At 46.6% G+C, this 23,767-nt stretch overlaps 2 protein-coding genes across 9 annotated transcripts; one reads left to right on the plus strand and one right to left on the minus strand.

Annotated features, from left to right (window-relative positions):
- Window positions 1-307: 307 nt before the first annotated feature.
- On the minus strand, window positions 308-20,544 carry GGA3 (golgi associated, gamma adaptin ear containing, ARF binding protein 3). Of its 8 annotated transcripts, XR_011729847.1 has the most exons (19): window positions 20,440-20,494; window positions 16,699-16,779; window positions 15,010-15,094; window positions 14,220-14,295; window positions 13,646-13,744; window positions 12,774-12,897; window positions 11,750-11,853; window positions 11,136-11,216; window positions 9,933-10,070; window positions 8,893-8,974; window positions 8,298-8,408; window positions 7,155-7,424; window positions 6,500-6,567; window positions 5,777-6,099; window positions 5,015-5,280; window positions 4,672-4,841; window positions 3,774-3,884; window positions 763-2,632; window positions 308-395 (listed from the first exon to the last, which is right to left on the minus strand). XR_011729847.1 is itself a non-coding variant. In XM_071764024.1 (18 exons), exons 1-18 carry the CDS (start codon window positions 20,477-20,479, stop codon window positions 2,522-2,524), a joined length of 2,340 nt encoding a protein of 779 aa, XP_071620125.1. In that variant the 5' UTR covers window positions 20,480-20,494; the 3' UTR covers window positions 308-2,521. The 8 variants fall into 8 exon arrangements, 6 of the variants coding, with proteins under 6 accessions (XP_071620125.1, XP_071620127.1, XP_071620126.1 ...); XR_011729848.1 differs by lacking the exon at window positions 16,699-16,779 and having other exon boundaries at window positions 20,440-20,544; XM_071764024.1 differs by having other exon boundaries at window positions 308-2,632.
- On the plus strand, window positions 20,538-23,754 carry MRPS7 (mitochondrial ribosomal protein S7). The gene is made up of 5 exons (XM_071764048.1): window positions 20,538-20,640; window positions 21,234-21,425; window positions 21,723-21,786; window positions 22,711-22,878; window positions 23,013-23,754. Exons 1-5 carry the CDS (start codon window positions 20,585-20,587, stop codon window positions 23,232-23,234), a joined length of 702 nt encoding a protein of 233 aa, XP_071620149.1. The 5' UTR covers window positions 20,538-20,584; the 3' UTR covers window positions 23,235-23,754.
- Window positions 23,755-23,767: the final 13 nt, after the last annotated feature.

The following is a 23,767-nucleotide window of genomic DNA, read 5'->3' on the forward strand; positions in this document are numbered from 1 at the left end:
GAAGCAGCCACATCAAGACTTTAAAGCTGCTTGTTCCAGAAGGCTCTGCAACCCTCCCCTGGTGAAGTAACCTCCTTACCTATGGCACCATGACCTTGGCTTTTTCAGTTGCTTTACCTTATGCACCCAGGAGTGAAACTGCACCCACCTTTTTAACCACCAGGGTTTTTTTTGAACAGCAGCTTCTCCATTTTCAGCTTTCTCCATTTCAACCCAGTCTTGAGACAATGGGTGGAGTTTTAGGATTTCCAGACCCAGCTGTGTAGACCACGAGCAGTGGTCAGTAATGGGTGTCCACAGAGCAAAGTAGGGAAAATGATTTATTTAACATGCAGCAGAACAAATGCATTTGAGATGTACACCTAGGGCTGTTGGTATGAAGCAGGAACCTCACCCTACAGAGAAAGAACATTCATAGTTTAATTTCCAAAGCTTTTAACAACTCATTTCCAGGCAGCAAGACCACAGCACCTTCCCATTTGGCTGCACAGCTTGGGCAAAGCACAAAGCCACCCTGCAGAGAGCTCCTGTGCTCTGCTGACCTCCTCCAAGTCACAGTGAGATTCACATTGTAGGCATCTAAAGCAGTGAAACCCATGTCCACTGCCATGACCTGGGGAGCACCCCTATGCCTGCGTGTCTATAAAGTGCTGGAAAAAACCATGTCTGAGGCAGAAAGAATTCTCTCCTTGTCCCTTTTCCCAGACCATCCATTTAAAACTGCTTTCCTTAACAATCAAGCCACGTACCCATCCTTCTCACCTGCCTTCTGTGTCAGGGAGATGACAAGGCTGGAGCCTTCATCAGCTTCTGACCAGGAGTTCACAGCAAGCTCCTTGGCCAAGCTTTGATTCCACCTTCAGGGGCTTCTACAGCTGCCTGGAGCCTCTGCTTGGGAGCTCAAGCCTTGGAATCTGTGGAGTGTTTCACCTCATAGAGTTTTACTTTGCAACACAGTAAAGAAATTTCAACCAGTAACTGGAAGCTGCATTTGCAGTAATGGGTTTTACAGCTGCCATCAATTCCAGCAGCACGTTCTTTTCTGGAGTTTTCTTCCTACAGCAGGCAGGAGTCTCCTCCTGATGTTCTCAGCACTTGAGCTGACTGCTCCCACTCACAGAAGTGCTGGGAATGCTGAGCTTGGTGTCCACAGACCCACCCTGTCTGTGCTTTTGTCAAGGGGTGTTAAAAAACCTCATTAATTTCTAACACTGTTGCAAAGCCATCTGAGGCACTGCTTGAGATTGGAAATCAAAGGGGAGAAGGCAGGGATTGCTGGAGCAAAGTTTTGGTGATTTAAACCTAGTTTCTGTGATACTGTAACAAGAGGGGTCAGCTCTTCTGCCCCCTGTTAGCACAGACACACATGTCCAGCAAAACTGCTTTCCCCCTCGAGGAGACAATTGCACTTTTCCACTTCATACAGGGAACAAATAAACCAGGGCATTAAACCCAGCACATGCACGGTCACAGCCCAGTGGAGCCTTCTTTTCTTTCACTGTCTGCTTGTTTCTATTTAGATATCCTATAGTAAATAATTTACATGTTGTATTTCATCTCAGTAAAACACAGTATTCAACTACAATAATAATACTGCCTGCATGAGGGGACACAGGAGACACCTCTCCTTATCCCTGGATTCAGTCACTGCACCTGATTAATGATTGTGAAGACATCTCTGCACTCCAGGTGCTGTCCTCCACCAATACTGACTGCTCCTTTCCAGCCCCATTTACCTCCTCACTGAACATTTCCTCTTTTCTCCACACTATGGAATGCAATGAAGGCAGAAATCCAACCAGTGTAACCATGGGCAGACAAAACTCAGCCCCAGCTGCCCAAAGTGGATACAACAGGGAGGCAGCGAGCAGTACAAAACAAATAAAACAACTAAAGGTCCAGCAGTGTCACACAGCACGGGGCAAGGGGCTGCTTACAGTGGCCCTTGGGAAGGGGGCAGTGGAAGGGAAGGGAGCTGAGTGCCATTTCAGTGTAAAAAACAAACCAAAACATTCCCTCGTGGAGCCAACATTATTGCTCAACATGCGTAGCGGGTCCAGCCTGGCACTGAGGGGTACGAGTCCAGGGGAGGGCTCAGCACTGAGGAAGCTCATGGTGGCATCATCACCCCACCAGCCCGTAGGTATCTCTGGACAGCAGAACAGGAACAAAACCAACTAAATCCCTTCCTGTTGACAGGTCTCCCCTCAAAATACAATAACTTCAAGTTTAATAGTGTGGAAGATAGAACCAGATTCCCCCAGAGGTCAAGATAAAAGCAGCCAGCACCGCCTGTACCCGGCTGCCACTCAGTTCATGCTTGGCATAAATGTCCCAGGACCCCTTTAACGTGGGGCAAAAACATTCTGGACTAAAGCTACAAGCAGAGTGGCCAGGACATGTAAACAAAGCTGAACATCACCAGTGGATAGCATGTGTGTCCCTCCCCAGGTCACATTCATTCCAGTCCTGTGGGATCCTTCCCTGGTCCTGTCACAGAGTCTCTGGCAGTGTCCTAAGGTCATAGATTCCCCCACTGCTCTACTGGGGGAAACTGATCCACTTCGCCAACCTCTGTGCTGGGCTGATCTCCCAGGGTGAAGGTCAGTCTGTACCTCAGCCTCACTTTCTCCTGCAGAAAAGACAAAACCCAAGAGCAAGGTCAGAACAGCTCCTGAACAAAACACCTCACTCAACAGCTCTACACAGAGCACAGAACTTCTGTTGCAGGGGGAAGAGGGCCAAGGTTAACTTCATGGAGCAGTACAGTTATTTTGCAAACCTGAGTTATTCACCTTACAGCTTTTATACCACCAAAGCTTTATTGCTTAGCATGGAACAGTGGGAGAAAAGCACAAAGGACCTGTGATAACAGTGCTGGTGTGGGCCAGCACCCGTTGCTCAGCTGCTCTCCAGTGAACCTGAAGAACATTCCTGGAATAGGTCAGAATTTGCAGAACTAAATTCCTCATCATGTGGAGGAAGATAGAACAGTTCCTGCTCTGCAAATTTCCTAGTAAAAGTCAGCAGAAGATGGGATCTGTCCTTCAACAAAGGGATCTCCACATACTTCACAAAGTTTTTCAACCATCCACCAAACCTTTCTGACATTTATTCTTTTGGATCTCAAAGCTTTCAACTGATACTTTAAGAAGCCTTTTGCTGTAATTCTCAAGTAGTAACATCTAGATTTGTCAAATAATTAGGAACTACTTCAGCATACAGCTTTGAACTTTGAGGAGCAGGCTACTTAAATGAGTAACTACAGCAAGGAAAAACAGCTACTCGGAAAGCAAAGTGTTAACCACATTGTTTCACTGGTCACAGGTACATCCTCAAAAAATAATGAAACAGACACAATCTGACACTGGTCTGCTGGTTCAGGTGTGCCAGGCTATAGCCTCAACACAGCAGAAGTATTCCTACAGCACCAGCTAATTTCATGTCAATCTAATTATCATCGAAGCCAGGCACTTCCAGTGCACAGGGGAGTTGGACAAGCCCCTGATACAGCTCTGACTGTTCCCTTTCAAGCTGAGCCTTGGGTGACTGTTGTCCTTTTGCTGGGAGAAACATACAGGTTCCTCCCAAACCTTACCCTGCAAACCTTACCCTTTAGCCCTGAACTGAAACTCCAATGTTCTGCAGTAACCACCTCCAGAGGGCAAGTTAGAAACAAGCAGCTCTGGCTGTGTCCTTCATTCTCCATCTAAAATTCATCTTACATCAAATCTGTCAGACAAGGAGAGGATAAACCCGGGTACCCCACTCACCTTGGCAGGATTTGCCAGCAGCATCACCTGGGTGATGGCAGCAGGTGGCTGGATGGGGTTGAATGGAGACAACTCAGTGCCAGAGGGTGGCTGTAACTTCACTTTCATGGACTGCAAATGAAAAAGACAGTAGAACTTCAGGGATTATCTCCTACTTTGGAGACAATGACAGATGCACACAGAGGCTGGGGAGACAGCAGGACACAGCCCAGCTGAAGAGAATCAATCCATGTGCAAGGATGAGGGAACAAGAGCCAGCCCAGCTTGTGCAACCTGACAGGAACAGCCAGACTGACATGTCAGAGTCTGCACAGCTCAGGTGAACAGACAGCACCTTGCTATCTGAGTGCTCTTGTGTCAGAAGGTTTAATGCCAACACCTTCAGGACAGTAGGCAGATTGTAGCTGAGACTGGGACAGCTTTCAAAATACAAGATGGCCATCCAAAATTATCCAGGTGTTGAAAGACCAGAATGGAACACGTGGTCAGATATAGGATGTCTGCTAGAAATGCTGCTTCTAAAGACCTCAAGGGTGGCTCTGTCCATGTGCTATGGAACCACCTTCATGAACAAACACAGCTGCATTGGTCTTGGCAAGAAAAACAGAACACTGGCAGAATCACAGGATCAGCCAGGTTGGAAAGGACCTCTGAGATCATCAAGTCCAACCCCTGATCCACTACCACTGTTTGTTCTTGAGTCTAACTCCCTGTAGTTCTTGAGTTATCCTATTCAGTGTTCTCTGCCTCTGACAAACACCTCTGTGTTTTGGAAGCAGGCAGAGCACAGCCTATAGAAAGGTAGAACCAGGCTGTTCCATGCCCCCGAGTTCACACACCCAGGCCTTCCCAAACCCACAGCTTCATGCTGCCAGGGGTCTGGGCTGCACATCCCTACCTTGGGCACAGCAGCCTGCAGCACAATGTTCTTCACTGGAAGTGGGGCTGTGTTCAGCATTGAGACCACCACCACCAGCACGTCCGACCTGCCCGGCGGGCACTCCCGGGCAAAGTGCAGGAGGATCCTGAAGCCATTCTTGTCATAGGCTGTCACTGGGAGGGCACTGCCTGCCACAGGGAGAGGAATGCAGGTTTGTGCTGCAGAAGATGATCTGCAGCACCATCAGGCAATCTGACTGCTTGCCTGGAACATCTCATCCTCTCTTAACTTCATAACCTTTGTCAAGAAGCACTGCTTTTAAAAAATGTTCAGAGAAAGGTGAAAAGCCTGAGATACTTACTGGGTTTAATGGTTTCCAAGGGAACATGGACATTGGCCAAAGAAATTTCAGGAGCCTTCATGGGACTGCCTTGCTGCTGGAATGATGCTGGCTGGAAGAGAGGGCTTCCTGAGCCTGCAGTGCAGCTGCTTGGGAAAGGAACTGGAGGGGCTCCAGAGGCAGTAGCTGGTGGCCCAGCAGGTGCTATTAATGGGGCAGAGGTGACAGTGGTTGGCAAAGTAACCCCAGGGAACACTGAGGGTGTCGCCATGCCTTGGGTGGCAGTCCTGCAAGAGACAGAAAAAACATGGGGAAATTGAGTGGGAAGTGAAGCATTTCACCCCAAACCTGGAGAAAACAAATCACAAGAACAAAGCAGTGGCCTGGAGACAGATTAGAGTTCACAGCTCATGATGGGCTCATGTAAGAAGGACAGTGGTGGTGGTATGGTTTGGCATCACTTCTCTCAGTCAAGAAGCAAGCAGAATCCCATCCTGGCAAAGGTGGGCAAAGGCCTCTGTGCCTTTGCAACCTGTTCAACTTCACAGCACACATTTGTTTCAGGCAACAGCAAAGCTGCTCTGCACTACTACTATTGCTGCCTTTCCCTCCTGGAGGTGAGACTCTCATATTTGTTTGCAAACTGAAACCCTCAGAAGAAAAATCCCAATCAGGCACTTCTACCAAAGCAGAGCATTGAAAGTCTGTTTCTGAACCTAACCCTGCAGCAAGCTTGGCTTTCTAACTGCAGAGACAACGCAAAGCCCAGGACTTTGTTGTTACCCTTTGGCTTCTTCAAGGAGTTGTCCCAGTGCATCCATCTTATGTGACATATTGCTCCCCCCAGGTGAGCTGAAGTACCCAGGAGCAGCTGGAATAGTCTTAGGAGGCCCCACAGGGGCAGCTGGTCCAGCAGAGAATGCAAATGGTGCTGAGCTTGGTGCTGGGATGCTGGGAGCTGTCTGAGAGGCAGTGAAAGCAGAGGGCAGCGTCACTGACGTCCCACACGTGGTCTGTGGTGTGTGATGGAGAAGAGGGTTCCCTGCAGGGTTGCAAGCAACAGTCACCATCTTCGGATTAAAGAAATCCAGGTCCAACTGGTCGTTCTGAAAGAGAGGACAAGTAGATGCTCTGGCTCACTGCTCCTCCCTGTGCAGAGCTGGCACTGTTACAGAGGGAGAGAGATTTACCGCAAAAACAGGTGCTGGGTGGACAGCAGCAAAGTCTGTGGCCTATGTCAGGACTACATCTGATCTGTAATCAAGCAAAGGAAGTGCTAACGTCATGGGGAATGGATGGGAAACTAAGAAAGCCAGGTTCAGGGATATCTCCTCTCTTTAGACACAGCTATCCCAGATTTTAGGGCTAAGTCAAACTTCGCCTCAGGAACAGCAGCCCCTCTGCTTGTATGTGTGATCACACACTCCTCCAAGGTGACAGAGTGTGTCTTAAGAACTTCCACAATGATAACCCCTCCCTCCTCTACCCCAAGAGCCTCCTTTGTACCTCAAACATGCTCCACTGGTTGTTTTCTGAGGTCTCTTTCACTGCTGCAGGGGCTGGGTCATTCAGGCCTGAAAGGAAAAAGAAGGAATAGGTAACTGGAGGAGAAAAGGAGTTGGGGATCACCCTTTGGCAACTGTTTCAGTATCATCAAACTACTTCATTCACTTCTGCCAAAGCCAAAGAACCTGATGAAAGACTGAAATGGGCTTCAAGACTATGATTAGGAAAAGAGACTGACTGAGTCTTCTGCTGTTCATAACTGGTTTCCACAGGTGGGCCCTCTGCAGGCTTCTATCCTCAGCCCCTCTAAGGCACCTTGCTCACTGGCACACCACAAAGTCAGGGGTGAAAGAGGTACCAAACTGCAGCCTGCATGTCCAAGCACCCACAGAGATCTGACCACAATACCACTCAACTGTTATTTCAGTTGCAGCCTATTTGGGGAAGATCAGAGCTTTTAATACTGACTCACTGACCAAGTCTTACATCCCCCATGGTGCAAGGGAGCATCCCCTGGACTTCTCTAGAAACCAAAGGTATCTCATGTTCATTTTAGGTATGCTACGTGCCCAGCCAGCCCTCACGCTGACACTGAAGGAAGAAAGCATCTTTGTTAGGCAGGAGCAGCCCTTTTCTGGGCCCCTCAGAGTCTCACCTAAGCACAGCAGCTCTTCATCCAGCAAAGAGAGGGAGTTGGCTGTGCTGCTCTGCTGAGCGGGTGTGGCTTCTGCTTGGCTGGAGGAGCTGCTCCTCGACTGCACGAAGGTCTGGGGAGGAGGTGGGAGGATGGGGATTTCTGCTGGGGCTGGGGCTGCTGTGGGGGCTGGTGTCAGGGTGCTGGGTGGCATTGGAGGTGGTGGGGTGCTGGTGACATCCAATCCAGCAAGGTCAATGAGGGTGTTGAGGTTACTTGTGGAGTTACTCCCTGCAGCGGACAGGAGAAGAGCACTACTAGGAGAGAAGGCAAAAGGCTCAGAGCAAACCCAGTGTACAGTACAAATTATCAGAGATGGTTTCATTAACAGATCCTCTTTTTATCCTGGCTAATGGCTCTTTATAACAGAAAGCCCTCAAGCTTTCCACATAACCATTTGCTGTCCACAAGCTACTTAAAGTCAACTCAAGACAGTTAGGAAATTTCTATCTGAAGAGCAACATCTGCTCCAACCACCACTGCTCTGTCCCCAGTGCTTCTTCTAGCATAACCCACAGTCTTGCCAAAAATCTTCTGAGCTCAGAGGAGGCTTTGGGAGATTCTACAGAAGTACAGTGAACAAATGCTACCAGAGACCTAGAGAGCTGAGGAAAACACATACTGCCTGCATGCAGAATTCCCATTCTTATATAGGTTTGTCTTGTCCCACTAAGATCCTGTCAGGCAGCATCATGCATTCCTCTGCTGCTCTCCAGGCAGAAATGTGGTAGTTTGGTAACTGCCAAATGGTAATTCTGCCACACACCTGTGCAATGGGGAAACTGCAGTGTAAAGTGGGCAACTGGCCTAAATACACAACTAGAATTGCTGGCAAAGCACACAAAGTGCTCAGATGCAAGTTTGCTACTGATGTTGTTAAGGGCTGCAATAACATGGAACAAGTAATGGAAAACACAAAGCTGCAGCACTGTTGCTCATGTCCAGCCCTGTCTATCCCACTTAGGAGCTGCTTTGTGCTGCTCTGACTCACAAACTCTGGGCCACAAGAACTGCCATACTTCACCACAATTAATAGGGAACCCCATCCAAAAGACTTAGAATTGCAGGATTCAAAATTAAACATCTGGCTTCCCAGGAACTCACCTTCAGACATCACGGGGAGATCCACTTCACCATTGATCATTTGCCCCTCTATTATTTTTTTATAGGAATTTATCACACGGGATAAATTGTCACTGGCCTGCAGAATATCCCCTATGTGCAAAAGAGAGAAAAACGACCTCCAAGACTTTAGTAACTCTTCTCCCACAAGTGCTGAGAATATTCTATTACCAACTAACTAATGAGCAACAAAAAATCATCATTATCTGGCTATGAGCTGCATTACTGTCTTTACCAGGCTTCTCCAAGCAATACCTTCTCCAAGCAATACCTTTCTAGGTCCATGCACATCACAGTTACAAAATTAAGCCCAAGGCTTTGTTCCCCACAACTTCCTTCCCCTTCCATAGCAGCAGCTGTCCCCATCATCACCCCCAGGCCAAATCTACTGTCAGTCCTTGCCTGAATTTAAATGATAAGCATAAAGTGGCAAGGATCTTGTCATTTATCTCCTTGCTCAAAGTGAAGTGCATTCACAGTGAAGAGGCATCTGTAGAGCAGCCATTCCCTTGCTGAACCCTTGCACTGTCACAGGTCACAAGAGCAATTAAAAAAGAGGAAATGTAACTTCATTTACCCAGACTGCTGTCGTTATCTTCTGTCTCACTGGCCAGCTTGAACAACGTCCGTCTTTTGGTTTCACACCTTTCATAGAGCTCCTAGGAAAGAGGACAAAAGGTTTCATCAGCCAGGAGCCACTGTCACCAAAACCAGCCAGCACAGAATGACTCCCCAGGCAGGAGAGACCAGGATGGAGACAGGGATCTGCTCGTGGGAAACGTGGCTGGACAACTCAGATCCCCTGCCCCTGCCCTGCTAACAGAGCTGGGAGGCATGGCATGAGCCTGGGAGTACAAATACAACCTGAATTTTCACACAACATCTCTCAGTTCTCCCTCACATCCCTTAGAGCCAGCTCCAGCCCAAAAGAGATGTTTGTTCCTTGTATTACAGGAGTCCCCAAAGGAGAAAGGAAGAGCAGAACTCTGCTGCAAAGGTTATGCTCCAATTGCACTGCAGCCACTACTCAGTCTGCAGCCACATAGAAGGTGATGAGAAGGAAATGTTTCACAGAAATAGAACAGTTTCTTAAGCCTCTTGCTACCGTTTCAGGAGCTTTTTGTTGAAATGAATAGTTTTAGCTCTTTAAATTAGTTAATGTGCAAGTCTTTGAGGCCCTTGCCCTATTCAACAATTCCTGGTGCCCGTTTTTTTATGTCTTTCAACCCTAACACTAGCTAAACTCTTCCTTTGAAGAGGAGGACATATCTTCTGTCCTGTTAAGCCCTTATTTTATCCATCCACAGTGCTGCAAGGGGCAGTTATGGTCTAAAATCATTGGTCATAAGAGAAGCAAGAATTACAAACTGCAGCTTCTTGATTCTGCCACTCTGCATCTTTGGAGAACAGCTGCACCTCACTTCAAGCCTGTGTAAAACCAAGTTATTACCCAGGGAGTCCTTTGGTGGAAGGCATTAAAAATGTGGTTATTTTCTTTCCTGCTGTTTCCAGCACCTGCTCTTGTTTCTCCCCAGTGCTCTCCATTTTCCTGCACTGTTTCTAACTCTCAAATCTGGGAGAAGAAAGGAATAATTCCAGGGAGCAGCTCAGACCCACCTTCATGAGCTCCCTATCAGCCTCTGATGATTCCTCTTTGCTGTAATGAACCAGCATCTCATTCAGCAGCTTCACATTGTTGTTCACTTCCTCCAGTGTGTGCATGCGTTTTGTCACCTTCTGAATCCGAGCCTCATCCTGCAGGGTGCAGAACACAAACATAAAAAGTGAGTTTCCCTGTAAAGCTCCATTAACACTCCATTAAGACCTGTGATAACACTATCACAGGTGTTATCTGAAAATCAGTCCAAGTAATACCTACTTAAGTTGGAAAAAATAACAACCCACAAGAAAACCTCTTCAATTCGTGTGAAGATTTGCTTATTTTATTGTCTTTTCACCATCATTTTTAAGTGATACAAAACCCTTTATTTCCAAAAAGTCTCATTAAGTAGAATTTAACATGTAATCGTACCACTAAAAATAGAAAACTTTCCAGAAGTTCCTTTCTGACCTTTTGAGATTATTTTTTTTTTTGGTAACTTAATGCCAATTTATGACAAAAATATGTTTAAAGCAAAACATTCACTAAGGAAGAATAAGCACTCTCTGGCAGAAAATGTTCACCCATCTCTGATTTGAGATTCCAACTAAAGATGTAGGAGAGTCTGCTATGGGCACAGAAGAAGCCTGAATGGAAACACTGCAGTAAACTATACATCCTCTTCAGTCTAGAAGCCATCCTTTTCTCTTTTTCCAGAATCACAGTGAGTCATTTCCTGGACTCCAGTCTCTGGTGACTGCCTTGGGTGGATGCATCACAGCTCCACAAACAGGAAGATGTTTCCATGAAGCCTCCATGTGAGAAGACCCAGTCCAATGACTCAGCCCCCTCAGTATTTTGGGGTGAAACTCCAGTGCCCCCTCCCAAACCCTGACATGAAATCTTGAGTCATGAGAATGTGGTTAATCACAACAAGGGGCATTCAATCCTTGCCCCTTCTTGCCCTGCCCAGCACCTGAGACACCAACTGTAGACATTTCTGCAACACAAACAACTCCCAGCTGGAGATAGTGTCAAAATTACTTCAGCAGTCTCCACAACTTAACTAAAGAATGTACTAACACAATACTACCAGAGCCTGAAAAACGTGGATTCTGCTACTCACATGATCCTAAAGCTTTCCACCATTTTTAAGTCAATTTGCTTAAAAACTGGAAAGCAGACTGCTGACTGGAACCAATCCTGCAGGAATTTCTTACCTCTTTTACCATGGATTTGATAAGCTTGTTGGCCTCTTGCAAATCATCTGGGTTCTTGCTTTTCAGCAGTTTGGCTAGAAGCTGTAAGATGAGAAGAGGATATTCAAGAAACAAATACAGATCACTTCCAAAAGAAACAAGCAAGAGGAACCTAAGTGAATTATGGGGAAAGAATCACATTCCACTATTACAACACTTACACTGCTTTCAGAGACCCCAGCAGGGGGAATTCATGATTTGTTATTTTATGTGAGGTGCTGCAATCTTGCTTCTACACACATTATATACTCTGAAATCTCAGAGACTGCTGGCACTAGATTAATTATTCCTCCCACACATATTTTTTGGTTCTGTGGGCAAAACAGCCTTCTAGTACTACAGCAGGATGGCACTTTAGCCAGGAATAATCTCTTAACAGTAACAAAGACAAAGCCTCAGCTGGAATTTCAAATTAGGCAGGTGGATAAATCAATGAGTTCTGTGAAAGTACACACCACCACCTGAAAATGAAAGCCTGAAAATAAAATAAAATCAGCAAGCTTTTTTCCCTTGTTCTACATGTCCATTAAGTAATCACTTTTCATTAGTGATCACAATTTAAATCTTCACTATACCTTGGATTTTTCCTCATCATCAAACACAGGGTTTTTGGGACGAGGTGGTGGAGAAGGAATCAGAGTTCTGTCTGCAGGAATCACAGGATCAAACATAACAATCCCTAGAAGCAGAAAGGGAACTCACATGGGTTTGTACAAGCAGTCACAGCAGGCAGTGCATGCAGTTACTCACAGGCTGGTATCAAAGCAAACATGCAGCCAATCTCTCCACTGCTACTACCCCACTGTCCTAGTGAACAATACAGGATCAAAATCACTGAGCAGTAGCTGGAAAAACAAAGGCCAAACCTCCAGCAACTGTGTTGCCACATCCATACTGCTCCTCCAGCAGCTCAGCATAATCAATAGCTCTTCACAATATGCCTTTTCCCCTCTCACATTAGCTGGTGCACCACTAAGTAAAGTCCCAGACATCCCAGCTTTTTGCAAACTCAAGGGCCTGACATTTGTTGGTATAAATGAGCTGAGCAGGAAAGCAGAGAGCAGTGAAAAAAAGGGTGATGAGCAGACTCCTAACCACGAGCAGGGAGAGAGCCAAGCCTCCTGCTTGTTGCACTGACAAAGCCCTAGACTTGTGCTCTACCTCAAGAGCTTTTCTGGAACCGATTTTTCTTGTGTTGAAGCTGCATGCTTCTCAGCAAAGCTTCTTTCACTGTGCCTACACAAGAATTTTCTCTCAGTTGAACTACAGGTACAATTGTAAAGTGATGGAGCTAAAAGAAAACAGCTACATGGAGGCTTTTATTTCACTTTAAATTAGACTTGTTCAAATCATTTAATAACTAGTTCCAGAAAAACTCATAAAAGGCACTGCAAACCTAAACAGAATTATCTGCAAGGTGCTTAACTAATCCAGTTAAAAAAAAGCCAATCCAACCCATCCCAAGGCATTTAAATATAACGAGAAACTTTTCAGGGAATTTCTCCTCTCAGAGCTTGCCTTGACCCCATGTCATTAGGACATTTGGTGACACTCCTGCTTGGAGCACTGAAGAGAATGCACAAGCACACAGCTCCCCACCTTGTCTCTTCAGCATGTAGTAGGCATCCTTGATTTTAGATTCTTCTGGCAATGCCACTGTCCAGCTATACAGCAGCTCAATGACTTTGGTTTTCACCTTCTCTGAAACTCGGTCTCCCAGGTACTAAGAGTGGAAAAAAAAGGATGTACATTCTCCACATTCTTCACCTCTTTTGAAAAATAAAGCCCAAACCCAGAGAATGGGAGCCCAGTGATATACATTAAAAGATGTCCAATCCAAGTTCCAAGATGACCTAAGATACACATTACTAAAAGGAAAAAAAACCTCCTCTAATATAGTTGAAATAAGTGGAGAAGCTTTGTGACTATCTTCAGCAAAAGAAAAAGCAACCCTTCTCTTGGTTTCAGGATTTCACAATTTAAAAACTACAGTAGTACCAATAACCAGTCCTCCCTGTCTTATGGAGAAGAATCTGGGAATATTTTGCTGCATCAGTCATGCCAGGAGGTGCCTCTGTCTATTTTCTGCCATGTTAAACTGATCATGCACGTTGAGGGGCTTGGCCAGGCACTCTTAACCCAGTAAGTGGGCAGCAGAGTGAGGACTCGAGCTCCGTGGTGTGTTGCCAAGTCTCTCCTTTTAACCTCTGCATCCACTGATGCTGGGGTTTTGTTTGACTTTGTGGAAAAGACAGACCAAGCTTTAGAACAGTACAGAGAATGATGGTAAAAAAACCTACAATTCACAGAGAAAAACAGTAAGCAAAGCACAAAAAAACCCCTTAGCTAACCAATGCTCTTGAATATAGGCTAATAAATGCAATGAACCAACTGCAAACATTTTGGATGCTGACTATTGCTTAGAGAGCCTGGACAAAAAGTAAATACAGCCATCAGGCTCTGGGACTGACCTTTGGAGACACAACTTTTATTAACTCGTTTAGAAAGCGAAACTTCCCTACTTCATTATGAAATCTTCTCCCACAGTTCTTCATACAAGCTTCCAGCACCTGCATTCAAGTAACAAAAACAGAGCACTGAAATGAACACCAAAGCCCCACAGTCAGAGCACAGCAGTGTTCTGCTCATCAGGGAACTGATGGATCCATGATACAGGCCTGAGTCTCCCCTCTGTAGGGGTGACACAGCAGGACAAGGACTCCCACCCTCAGCTTGGGGTACCTGGGTCACTCATCTCACCATTAGGTCTCACAACAACAAACAGAAATCTTAACAAACAAAAGCAGCTGAAACTAAACCAGAGTTCTGTCTGACTGCTCCATTGCTAAGGAGAACCTGGACTCCTCAGTTGCACAGCTCTGCTCCCTCTCCCTGTCCACTCCCTCCCAGCAGAGGAATGGGAGCAATCAGCTGCAGAGCAAGCCCCAGCTAACCCCCCTGACACCCCCTGCCCCCTTTTGCTCTGCAGAGAGGATGTCAAATGACAGATAACTGGATGTAAGAGGAGGGGCAAGGACTACCTACTGTCAAGGCTTGGACTGCCTCCCATTCCTGGGGTGACTGGATTTTATGAGCCAGGAGTCTCACAGCTATTTGTGGCCTGAAACAAACCAGATCCCATTACAAACAAAGCAGGAAAACATGTTGAAGGACGTTCAGACTTCTACGAATCCTGTTTAAACAAGATACCTTTCACATAATTAAAAATAAATGCCATTTAGTACTTTTCATCTTTCCATCAGTGTACAAAGACTAACAAGAAATGCTCAGGGCATCTCTGTAAGTACATATGAATAGAAGAAGCAAAGGATGGTAGTTTGAGCCAGCAATTCCAGATTCCTTCTTGGGAGGGGCCAAACAAGTCCCAGTAAAGTCCCCAGCCCAGGAAATCACTTCATTTCTCTTGCATTAGTTTCCTTTTCCAGAAGAAAACACCTCTTCCTTAGCTCACAGGAATGCTGTGACCCAGGAGGTTTCCTCATTTAAGCCTTGTGAAGGTTTTAAAGACATGAAGCCCCATCAGACACTGAGTTATAACCCCATTTTACACACTGGCAAACAGAGAAATATGGGCTGGTTGAGAGCCCTGCAGCTGCAGAAGTTGACATTAGAGGCAGATCCAGAATTCCTTTTTTCCCAGTGCTCAGCCTGGCTACAAGCCATGCTGCCTGTCACAGAAGAGAAATCCCACTTTGTAGCATCTTTTGTAGCCAGATCTTTCTTGCAATATCAATATATATACAAGAAAACATGAAAGTTTGTGATTTAATGATACTTTCAAACTACAAACGTTTATTAAGTTTAGAACACCCACCCTTCAAGTTCTTTGTTGATCTGGTCACAGAATCCAATGATGTATTCCCAATCTTCTTGCCTGTTAGATGGGTTTGTGGCTTTATCTTTGGTAAGGGAAAGAGAAGGTATTACCAACCAAGCAAAAGAAGCAGTATAAAAGGTTACACATTTCCTAGAGAAAAACATTTGATATGCACTGCCAACTATTAAAAAGGAAAAAGAAGTTCACACATAGTATGTCTGTTCAGGGAAAAGGGTGTGTCCAACTTGAGACATCCAAATATGCAGCAAGAACCTCTGCTTTCCAAAAAAATCCCCAATAAAACAAAACAACCCAACCAAAAAACAGGTGCCAAATCTCAAGTACTTAAAATTGGAGTGTTTCCATCCTCTGAGACTGTGAGATAAAATATTTGAGCTCTCTGTTTCCCTCTGCCTGAAATGCTCTCTCTTTCTATTTGGCTATAACATTAAACTCCTTAAAGGATAAATATCCTCATGCTTTCTACACAGGAAATTATTTCTGTATTCCCTGTGAGTTCCGTAGAAGTAAAAGCTGGAACATCAGATGTTAAATATAAATCATTTAGCATTAACACTTGCTTTTAGAGTGCCAGCTGATTTGTTAGATGCCTTAGCATTCCTCCTGGGAATCAGGAACTGAAATTTATTATTATCCACTGAGTTGATCTTGCAACTAATAAACACCCCAGCCTGTACCTGATCAGGAATTCAGTTCCTATAAGCTCAAACTGAGAGCATGATGCTCTGCTGCCTGGGCTATTTCAAGCTCCTGAAGAATCCTCCCTTGGGTATCAGAACCTCACTTACTGTACTGATTGCAGACTAGTGAGGCTATCAGCATCTTTTCTATTATGAATGCATCTTGCCCATGTATTCTACTTAAATCTGATAAACCAATGAATTTAGAGGAGACAAGATTCCTGCTTTAACCTAATTTTCCAGCCAAGATGACCAGACACAGTAATTTTTCTTTCTTGTAAGGGAAGAAACAGAATGCTGTGGCTATGTATGCAAGGGCTGGCACTCAAGAAGCCTTCCTCAAAATTTTAGTATTATGGAAACAGATAAAGCAAATATTGCTTAGCCAGACAGTATCGAGCAGGGGATGAAGGACAAGAAAAAAACCAGCACACATCCCTGTACCTTCACCACAGAGGAGAAAGCATAATGGAATAAACACATGCTGCTTTACAAAGTGTAATTTTTTTATCATCATTAAAGCATACACCTTTTTACCTTTTCACAGGCAGATAAAACCAGCTGTCAAACAAAGCTATCCAGAAAGCTCACTTGCACAGTGCACCTTACTCCTCCTACAGCAGCAGTCCTAGAAGGTTTGCTCATCATTTACTCCTCACAGGACAGCTGTAAGGTGATTTTCTAAATTGTTCCATGGATTGTATCTGTAAAATACTCCACAAAGAAGCTCTGTGCCCACTGCTGACTTTCCTGGGACCCCAGGAATAAGCAAAAGGTGGCAGCCAGGGAGGACTAACATTAGGATCTCCTCTTGTTGTACTAGCTAGGCCACCAAGCTATTTTTTTAAGATTCAAGGGAGTCTTAGTTTAAAATGTAGCTGCTACAGAGTCAAGCAACTGTTCAAAACACACGTGGCACTTAAACCTTCTTACCACACTCACAACTGCTGAATACCCTGGAAGCATCATGAAACCACAGACTTACAGCCACCCTGAGTCTTTTCATGCAAGTCAAATGGCATCATGCATGGTTCAGTGCTCCAAAGCACCTCTGCTGCTCTGCAGGCTGGGATGGAATAAATACAGTTCTTGGCTGGAGTTAATGGAATTTATTTAATAAATAAAGGAAGAGAACAAACAAGTAAGGACAACCAACTAAATGAACTCTTTGTTGGTTGCACATCCTGAAACTAGGAAAGAGATCTGGTGCAAACAGGAAAAAGTAACCAGTGTTTCCTAGGCAAATGTTATTTTTAAAGCTGTTCCAAATATCTACAAAAACTTCTTGGAACAACACTGGATTATTTCATACTCTCAGACTGGATTCAGATTCATCTAATTTTTTGAACCAAAAGCTCTCACAGAAAGATAGTAAAGGCTCAGAAGGAGAGAGGGAAGTCTTGTTCCATGTGAAGAAACTCCCTATTTCTAACAGTCATAAAACCTCCCTGAGAAACCCCAGTTCACAGAAGTTGGTAACCTTGATCATAAGTCCTGCTCTGGCTCTGGAGATTGATGTTTTCATGACACAACACAATGATGTATCTGGATGCTTATTACCAGTCTCAGTACAGCCACATGAGCCAGGTGACCTTGCTTAACCTTTTCAGGACATACCTGAAGAAGCTGCATCCCATCTATGAAGACATAACCTAAAACCCTTCCTTTTTATGCAGAAAACTTAAAGTATGGGCAGAGAGCTCCTCTGTACTGACTCACAAATATGCTTCAGCCCTTACATGAAAGGATTTGTTTCAGGAAGAAGAGTTTGGTGCTCTGGAGTATCAAATTCTTGGCTTCTCAGTTGAAACTGCCAACTGGTACTGGTTATAAAGTTTGCTTTCAGAGACACTTGTCCACCAGGCCTCATCCTGGCAACTCATTTCATACTGGCAACCAGAGAAATCTCAATTAGCAACCTGAGGACAAAGGTTTCAGCACTATCCCAGTCTGGCCACCATCTCTCCCTGAGATTTCAAACACTGCTGCACTTGGGACATACCAAGTTGCTTCATACTTGACCCAAGCATCAGAGCCATTTGGCCCTCTGTGGCTCTGCTAAACCCTCAGACATTAATGAATCAACATTCAGATGCAGCATTAGATATGAAACAAAGGTGCTTATTTTCTCTGTAGAGAAACAACATTGGAACGCAGAGAGCCACAGACCCATCAATTAACTGGTAATTAATGCTCAGATTTTCCTGGGTTTACTTCTCCAGTGAAGTGACAGAAAAGCCCAAAAAAGGGTTTCCCCAGGTCAGGCTTAGCATATGAATTGGGAATCCCCAGCCCAAGCATGTCAAAAATAAGCTGAAATCTCCAGCAGGAGGAGGACAATGCTGACCCATGACAACACAAGAAAAAAAAAAATTAAGACAATCATAATATTTTATCCACCTGCATCTGTTACACAGGTGGGCATTGCCTAAGCCTGATGAGTGATACAATGAGCTCCCTGCTGGATGCAGTCAAAGGATCCAGCTGTGTTTGTACAACTGAGATCATTTTAAAACCTCCTCTTCTATTTCAGCTAAGTGCAGAAGAAAAGCCTGTGGGCAGGGAGGGAACAGATCACCTCTCATCCCAGCTGCCTGAAATGAGGCAGGAGACATGAGGATGCTTGATCATCACTGGCTGAAGAGCAGATCTTGCTGCAGTGCTAGGACAGGAGGATGATGTTACTTCATGAGTCTCTGACTCCACCTGATGACAGAGACAGGGCAGTGTGGAAGGCTGCATACCACCAGTACAGAAATAAAAAAAAACCAAACTAAAAATAACACTGGCAAGAAGAAATTCTCTGTTTTCCCCTGACTGGGAAGTTGGCTGTGCTGCTGAGCAAGCCTGGCCCTTCCCTTCTGTAAGGGCACAGCAGGTACACACCTCAAGGTTAGCATCAGGCACAGCACAGCTCTGTGATGGTTACAAGAAAAAAAAAACTGAGAAGGGCTGGTGAAAGCACTGGGTGTGCCAGCCTTCTCACCCTGCCCTCCTGGGCTCCACAACTCCTCTGGTAATTTATGTACAGGAAATGCTCTGCTCCCCTACCATGGGAGGAGCAACACCAGCCCACAGCAGCACAAATACATCCTCTTAAATGAGAGAGCACCACTCAGGCCCTGAAAATGTGAACACCTCTGCAATCAGAAGCACCAAAATATTTCTTAGGCTGAGGAAAGCCTTTGCAACATTTCAGTGTTAAGTTCTCTATCCTACTGCTTGGCCAAGGGAAAGAACTTCTAACTTCCACAACTGAAAAATAACCCCAGAAACCAAACAGTCAGGAAGTTTTCCAGGCTATACAACGGAAAATATCCTTCCTACTAGAGATATTTTCACATACAAACAGAACTTGGTGAGTCAGTTCTCCTCAGAGGAAGATGAAAAGGAAGGGATGTGGGTGTTTCTTCATGCATCTCCCTGACTCCAATAAAACATATTGACTAACTGTGGGAGGTCAGAGGAGGAGCAAAAAATGGTAAGGGGACAGAAGGGATAAAATAAAAAGAAGAGCTGAAAACATTATTTATCCAGTAACTCCAATAGCAGGTAATGATGTCTGAACTTCACGTTTGTATATCTTTGAATTTTATACAAAAATACCATGAAAGAAAAACATTTATTCATTCTTGCTTATGAAAGGATAACTCCAAAAGGGTAACAGATTTTATACCCTCAGGTATTTAGGATAATGACCATCTTTTGCTGTATGCCTAGTACCAGACTGCTTAAAAACTTCACTCAGTGCTGTAACCAAACAAATAACTATTAAAAGAAAATCTAGGCACCAAGCTAGCGTTATGTAGGACAGCTTCCCAGGGACAGCCTCCCAGCTCCTGCACATGGAACACACAAAAACCAATCACTGTTATGACTTATTCATTCAAGAATCCCCTCCCAGTCCACTGGCACTGGGTCAGGATCCCCCAGCACCAGGTTTTCAGAACCAGCAGCCCAAAGGCCAGGAGACCCAGGGACAGACACAAGGCAAGGACGTACTGAGCAAGGGCTGTGGATGAACAACCCATGGCTTTTTTCTCTCTTCTAAGATTCTGTGATAAACAATAACTCATCCTGACAAAGGGCTCCTGACTATTCCAGTCTGTATGGAATGGACATCCCTAACTCCAACCCTGAAACTGCAGCCCGGCATAAAGCAGAATTTGTATTTTTGTTGTGTAACAGACAAACGCAATTTATCTGGGGAGTGCCCACAGTTCTCAGCCTCCCCGGCAGCCCCGAGCCCGTACAGCGAGGGAAGGAGACAAAGCAGGGACAGGCACCTACCATGGGGTCAAAACCAAGCAACAGCCTGGCAGGTGCTGAGCAAGGGGAGCTCCAAACCTACCCCCGGCTCCTCACAAACAAACTGATGATTAACGGCCCCGAACGCTGCTCTGCCCCTACCCCCCGCCCTGCCCCTGCCCCTCTCCCTCGGGGGTGCCGGACACCGGAGCGGGCGAGCCTGTACCCACCGGGAAGAGGGGGAAGCCTCAGCCTTTTCCCTCCCACCCCCGAGGAGAATGCGGAGGTCTCCGCTCCGCAGGGCCCACACCCACCCCACCCCTCACCCTCCCCTGGACGGCACCGCCACAGCCCCGGGTGCCGCCCGACTGAGGGGAGCGGCGGGGCAGGGGCGGGAAGGGCTGAGCTGAGAGGAGCCCCGGAGGCTGCGGAACCCCGGCCGGGGTGGGGAGGGGAGCGGGGCCCGGGGGTTACTCACTCAGCCAGGACTCCAGGCTCTCCCCCTCCGCCTCCGCCATGTTGCCGGCCCGGCCCGAGGCCCCGCCCCCTGTGTGCTCTCGCGCGGGCGGGGCGGGGCCTCTCCCGGGACCGCCTCCTCCCGCCCCGCCCCTCGCACGGGGAAGATGGCGGCGCCCAGCGCGGCGGGGCTGAGCCGGCGGCTGCGGGCCTGGCTGCCCCGGTAAGCGGGGCCGGGAGAAGGGGAGGGCTGGGCGCTTCATCTGGGAACCCCCGCACAAGTGTTTGCGTGTGTATGGGGGGGGGGACACGACTGTTTGCGGGCTCGGGGAGCCCGGGCTGTGCGCGCGGGGCCCGTGAGCGTGCGCTCACCCGCTGGGTCGGAGGGGCTTCGGTGTCCGCCTTGCTCCGCTCCAAAACACAGCGAAATGCCACCTCCTGCGCCGAAAATAAATTTAAAAATCCATTTCAAAATACTTTGCCTCTTCCCCTTGGGAAATTTATCCAGGCCACCCGCTACCCCGGACCTGACGGTGTCCGGCCTGTGGGTACAGGCAGGGCCTGGCAGGGAGGGAGCTCAGCACCGGCAGTGCCTGGAGCTGCAGCCTGGGACTCCCCTCCCAGCGTTGTGCAGCACAACTGTGGGGTCGTTGGTTTGTGCCTCTGGCTCTGCTGCAGCAGAGAAGCAGCCGTAGAGAGGGAGTTGGAGATGCCTCTCAAGCATATCCTGTTCTTCTGAGACACGTCCGTGTCCCTGTCACGACATATCACATGCACCAGTTTGCAGTCCTCCCTCTCTCCTCGTGTTCTCTGCAGGATGATGCAGGTGAGATGGAGTCGCTACAGCCCCGATTTCTTAGAGCCAGAAGTGAACAAGGAATTGTATCAAAAACCTTTGGAGGAGCTGTCCAAGGAGGAAAAGGAAAAACTGGAGCTCAAGGCTCTTCGACCTATAAAAGCTGCTCCTCTCAGTCTCTCCAGCTCTGTGTTCAGCGATCCCATGATCAGGTCAGAGAAAGCATCATCTCTTACAGCCAGGTCCCATTGAGCCATAGTGCCTGGGAGCTGCACTGTCCTGCTCAGCCTTCCCTTCCTGCACATGTCCTTCTGCTACAGCACAGTCCTTTTATTCAGGTTAACCTTTTCCTACAAAGCCAGTCCATTGTCTGAGAATGATTAGAGATAATTACAGCAGATCTAGCAGCAGCCAGGCTTAACCACTGGAACAACATAAGGAGAGGGGACATTTCTATGGGTGATAAAACCAGAATTTAAATCAGATTGCATTTGGCTTTGTGTTCACAGTAAATTCACCAATATGATGATGAAGGATGGAAATAAAGTGCTGGCCAGAAGCCTCATGTCTCAGGTGAGAACTCATGTTTCTTCTCACTAGCTTGTTAAAAAAATACAAAATGGAAGGCTGGGATGTCAAGCCCACTGGAGTCAGGAATTACCAGAACTCAGGTCATCTTTGTGGTCCCACTGCATTTCCCTCTGCACACACAACTCTCACACTGACTGCTCAGAAGTGCATCTCATACCAAGTCCCAGCCTCATGCAGTTCACAGACCAGGTGGTGTTGGCTTAATGAAGAACATTCTCCTTTGACTCTTCAGTCTCTCTTGACCTTATGTAGAATCACAGAATCATTTTGGTTGGAAAAGTTTAAGATCATTGAGTCCAACATTTAACCTCCTAGCAAGTCCACCATAGGACTACAAGCTCAGAATATATCATGAAAGCATAATTTTCTCAAAAATCTTCCTTCCAGCTCCCTCTCATGCTGTATCTTCTGTGCAACTTGCCAGTGAAGTTCACAAATGTGTTATCTGTCTGACACAGCCTTGACTCCTGCTCTGACCTGCAGAGCTGGTGCTCCCAGCTGGTGTGTTCCAGCCCTTGAAACAGAGACACGTGTTGCTCAAATGTTCCCCAAGTAACTGCTGATTCCTTGTGATAGAAAACCAGGCAGACTCTGGGCTCCTGAGAGGGAGGATGCTTGGTGCACACAGACCTGTGTTCCTGCCTCTGCTTTGTCCCTGCCCTCCTTTGGCTCCTGGTCCAGGTCTGTGCTTCTTGGCCTCTTCACCTCAAATGCAATGTCCAATGAAGAGCCTGAAGAGCTGAGAGAGGTTAAAATAAAACTTGAGAGTTCCCAGCTGGCCTGTTGCCTACAGGGCTGGAAAACCAGCTGCAGAATCAAGTGACAATGGGGTGTTGCAAAAGTGATGTAACTTCGTGGAGTGGGATAATCTGCTCTGCATGTTTCCTTTTTTGTCTTTGTCTCAAGACTCTGGAGACCATTAAGAGGAAGCAGCTGGAGAAGTACCACAAAGCTCCAGAAGATGAGAAGGAGACAATTGAATGCAACCCTTATGTCATTTTCCACCAGGCTCTGAAAAACTGCCAGCCCATCATTGGGCTCTGCAGCATCACAAGGGGAGGCAAAACCTACCAGGTGAGAGGTGGTGGGCTGGGAGCTGGCCTTCCTGCAGAAAGCACCATGCTGCCACTGGAGTCAATCTGCAGAGCTGTACCTGCTGGAGAACAGCTGCACAGAGTGGTAACTGTTAGGGTTTAAACCTTTCCCAGGTCCCTGTCCCTCTGAAGGACAATCGGAAGCGCTTCCTGGCCATGAAGTGGTTAATCACTGAGTGCAGGGAGAACAAGCACCGCAGGACCATGATGCCTGAGAAGCTCTCCCAGGAGCTGCTCCAGGCCTTCAACAACGAAGGGCCCATCATCAAGAAGAAGCATGCACTGCACAAGATGGCAGAGGCCAACCGGGCGTACGCACACTTCCGCTGGTGGTAGCGACACGGTGCCACCGGCCCCACCTCCTGGTCAGCAGAACTGCAGGGCCACCTGCCTGGGAGAGGCTGGGGAGAAGAGTGAAAGGTGGAAGATCTCTTCCAGACAGACATCTCTTCCAGGTGAGCCAAGGAAAGCTCATCCAATCCCCACAAAGTTAATTTCCTTTGTGCTCGTTTGGGTAGGGCCTACACGGATGTTGTAGTTATTTCATAATCACTTGCCTGTGAAGAGAAGCCTTAGATGTTTTTTGTTAGAGCAATGCTGTACAAAATAATTTTCCTTCCACTTATCTGTTTCCTGGGGACTTACAAGTCTCTGCCCCTGTAATCACCAATGGTTTTGGCTTCACAGCTCCATCAGCTGGATTTTTTCCCCACACTATAACCAGCCTTAGTGTGATTGGTACAAAAGGCAATAAAAGGCCTTTGTTGATTTTTGGTTCTGGTCATCAGCAGCATTGTCTGTACAGATTTGATGGGAATGTTAGCAGAAAAAAATAAAACCAGTTTTATGAGGAAGATTTCTTGATTCCA

This window comes from Heliangelus exortis, chromosome 20 (assembly GCF_036169615.1).
Source record: "Heliangelus exortis chromosome 20, bHelExo1.hap1, whole genome shotgun sequence".
NCBI classification, from domain to species: domain Eukaryota; kingdom Metazoa; phylum Chordata; class Aves; order Apodiformes; family Trochilidae; genus Heliangelus; species Heliangelus exortis.

Excerpts from the sequence above, each read along its gene's own strand:
- GGA3 (XM_071764024.1), bottom strand. The coding sequence starts at position 20,479 with ATGGCGGAGGCGGAGGGGGAGAGCCTGGAGTCCTGGCTGA. Across the intron at positions 16,780-20,439 it reads GAGCCTGGAGTCCTGGCTGA|CCTGCAGAGCAGCAGAGGTG; the intron begins GTGAGTAACCCC and ends ATTCCATCCCAG. Across the intron at positions 6,568-7,154 it reads TGAAGAGCTGCTGTGCTTAG|GCCTGAATGACCCAGCCCCT; the intron begins GTGAGACTCTGA and ends TTTTCCTTTCAG.
- MRPS7 (XM_071764048.1), top strand. The coding sequence starts at position 20,585 with ATGGCGGCGCCCAGCGCGGCGGGGCTGAGCCGGCGGCTGCGGGCCTGG. Across the intron at positions 21,787-22,710 it reads CCAGAAGCCTCATGTCTCAG|ACTCTGGAGACCATTAAGAG; the intron begins GTGAGAACTCAT and ends CTTTGTCTCAAG. Across the intron at positions 22,879-23,012 it reads GGGGAGGCAAAACCTACCAG|GTCCCTGTCCCTCTGAAGGA; the intron begins GTGAGAGGTGGT and ends AACCTTTCCCAG.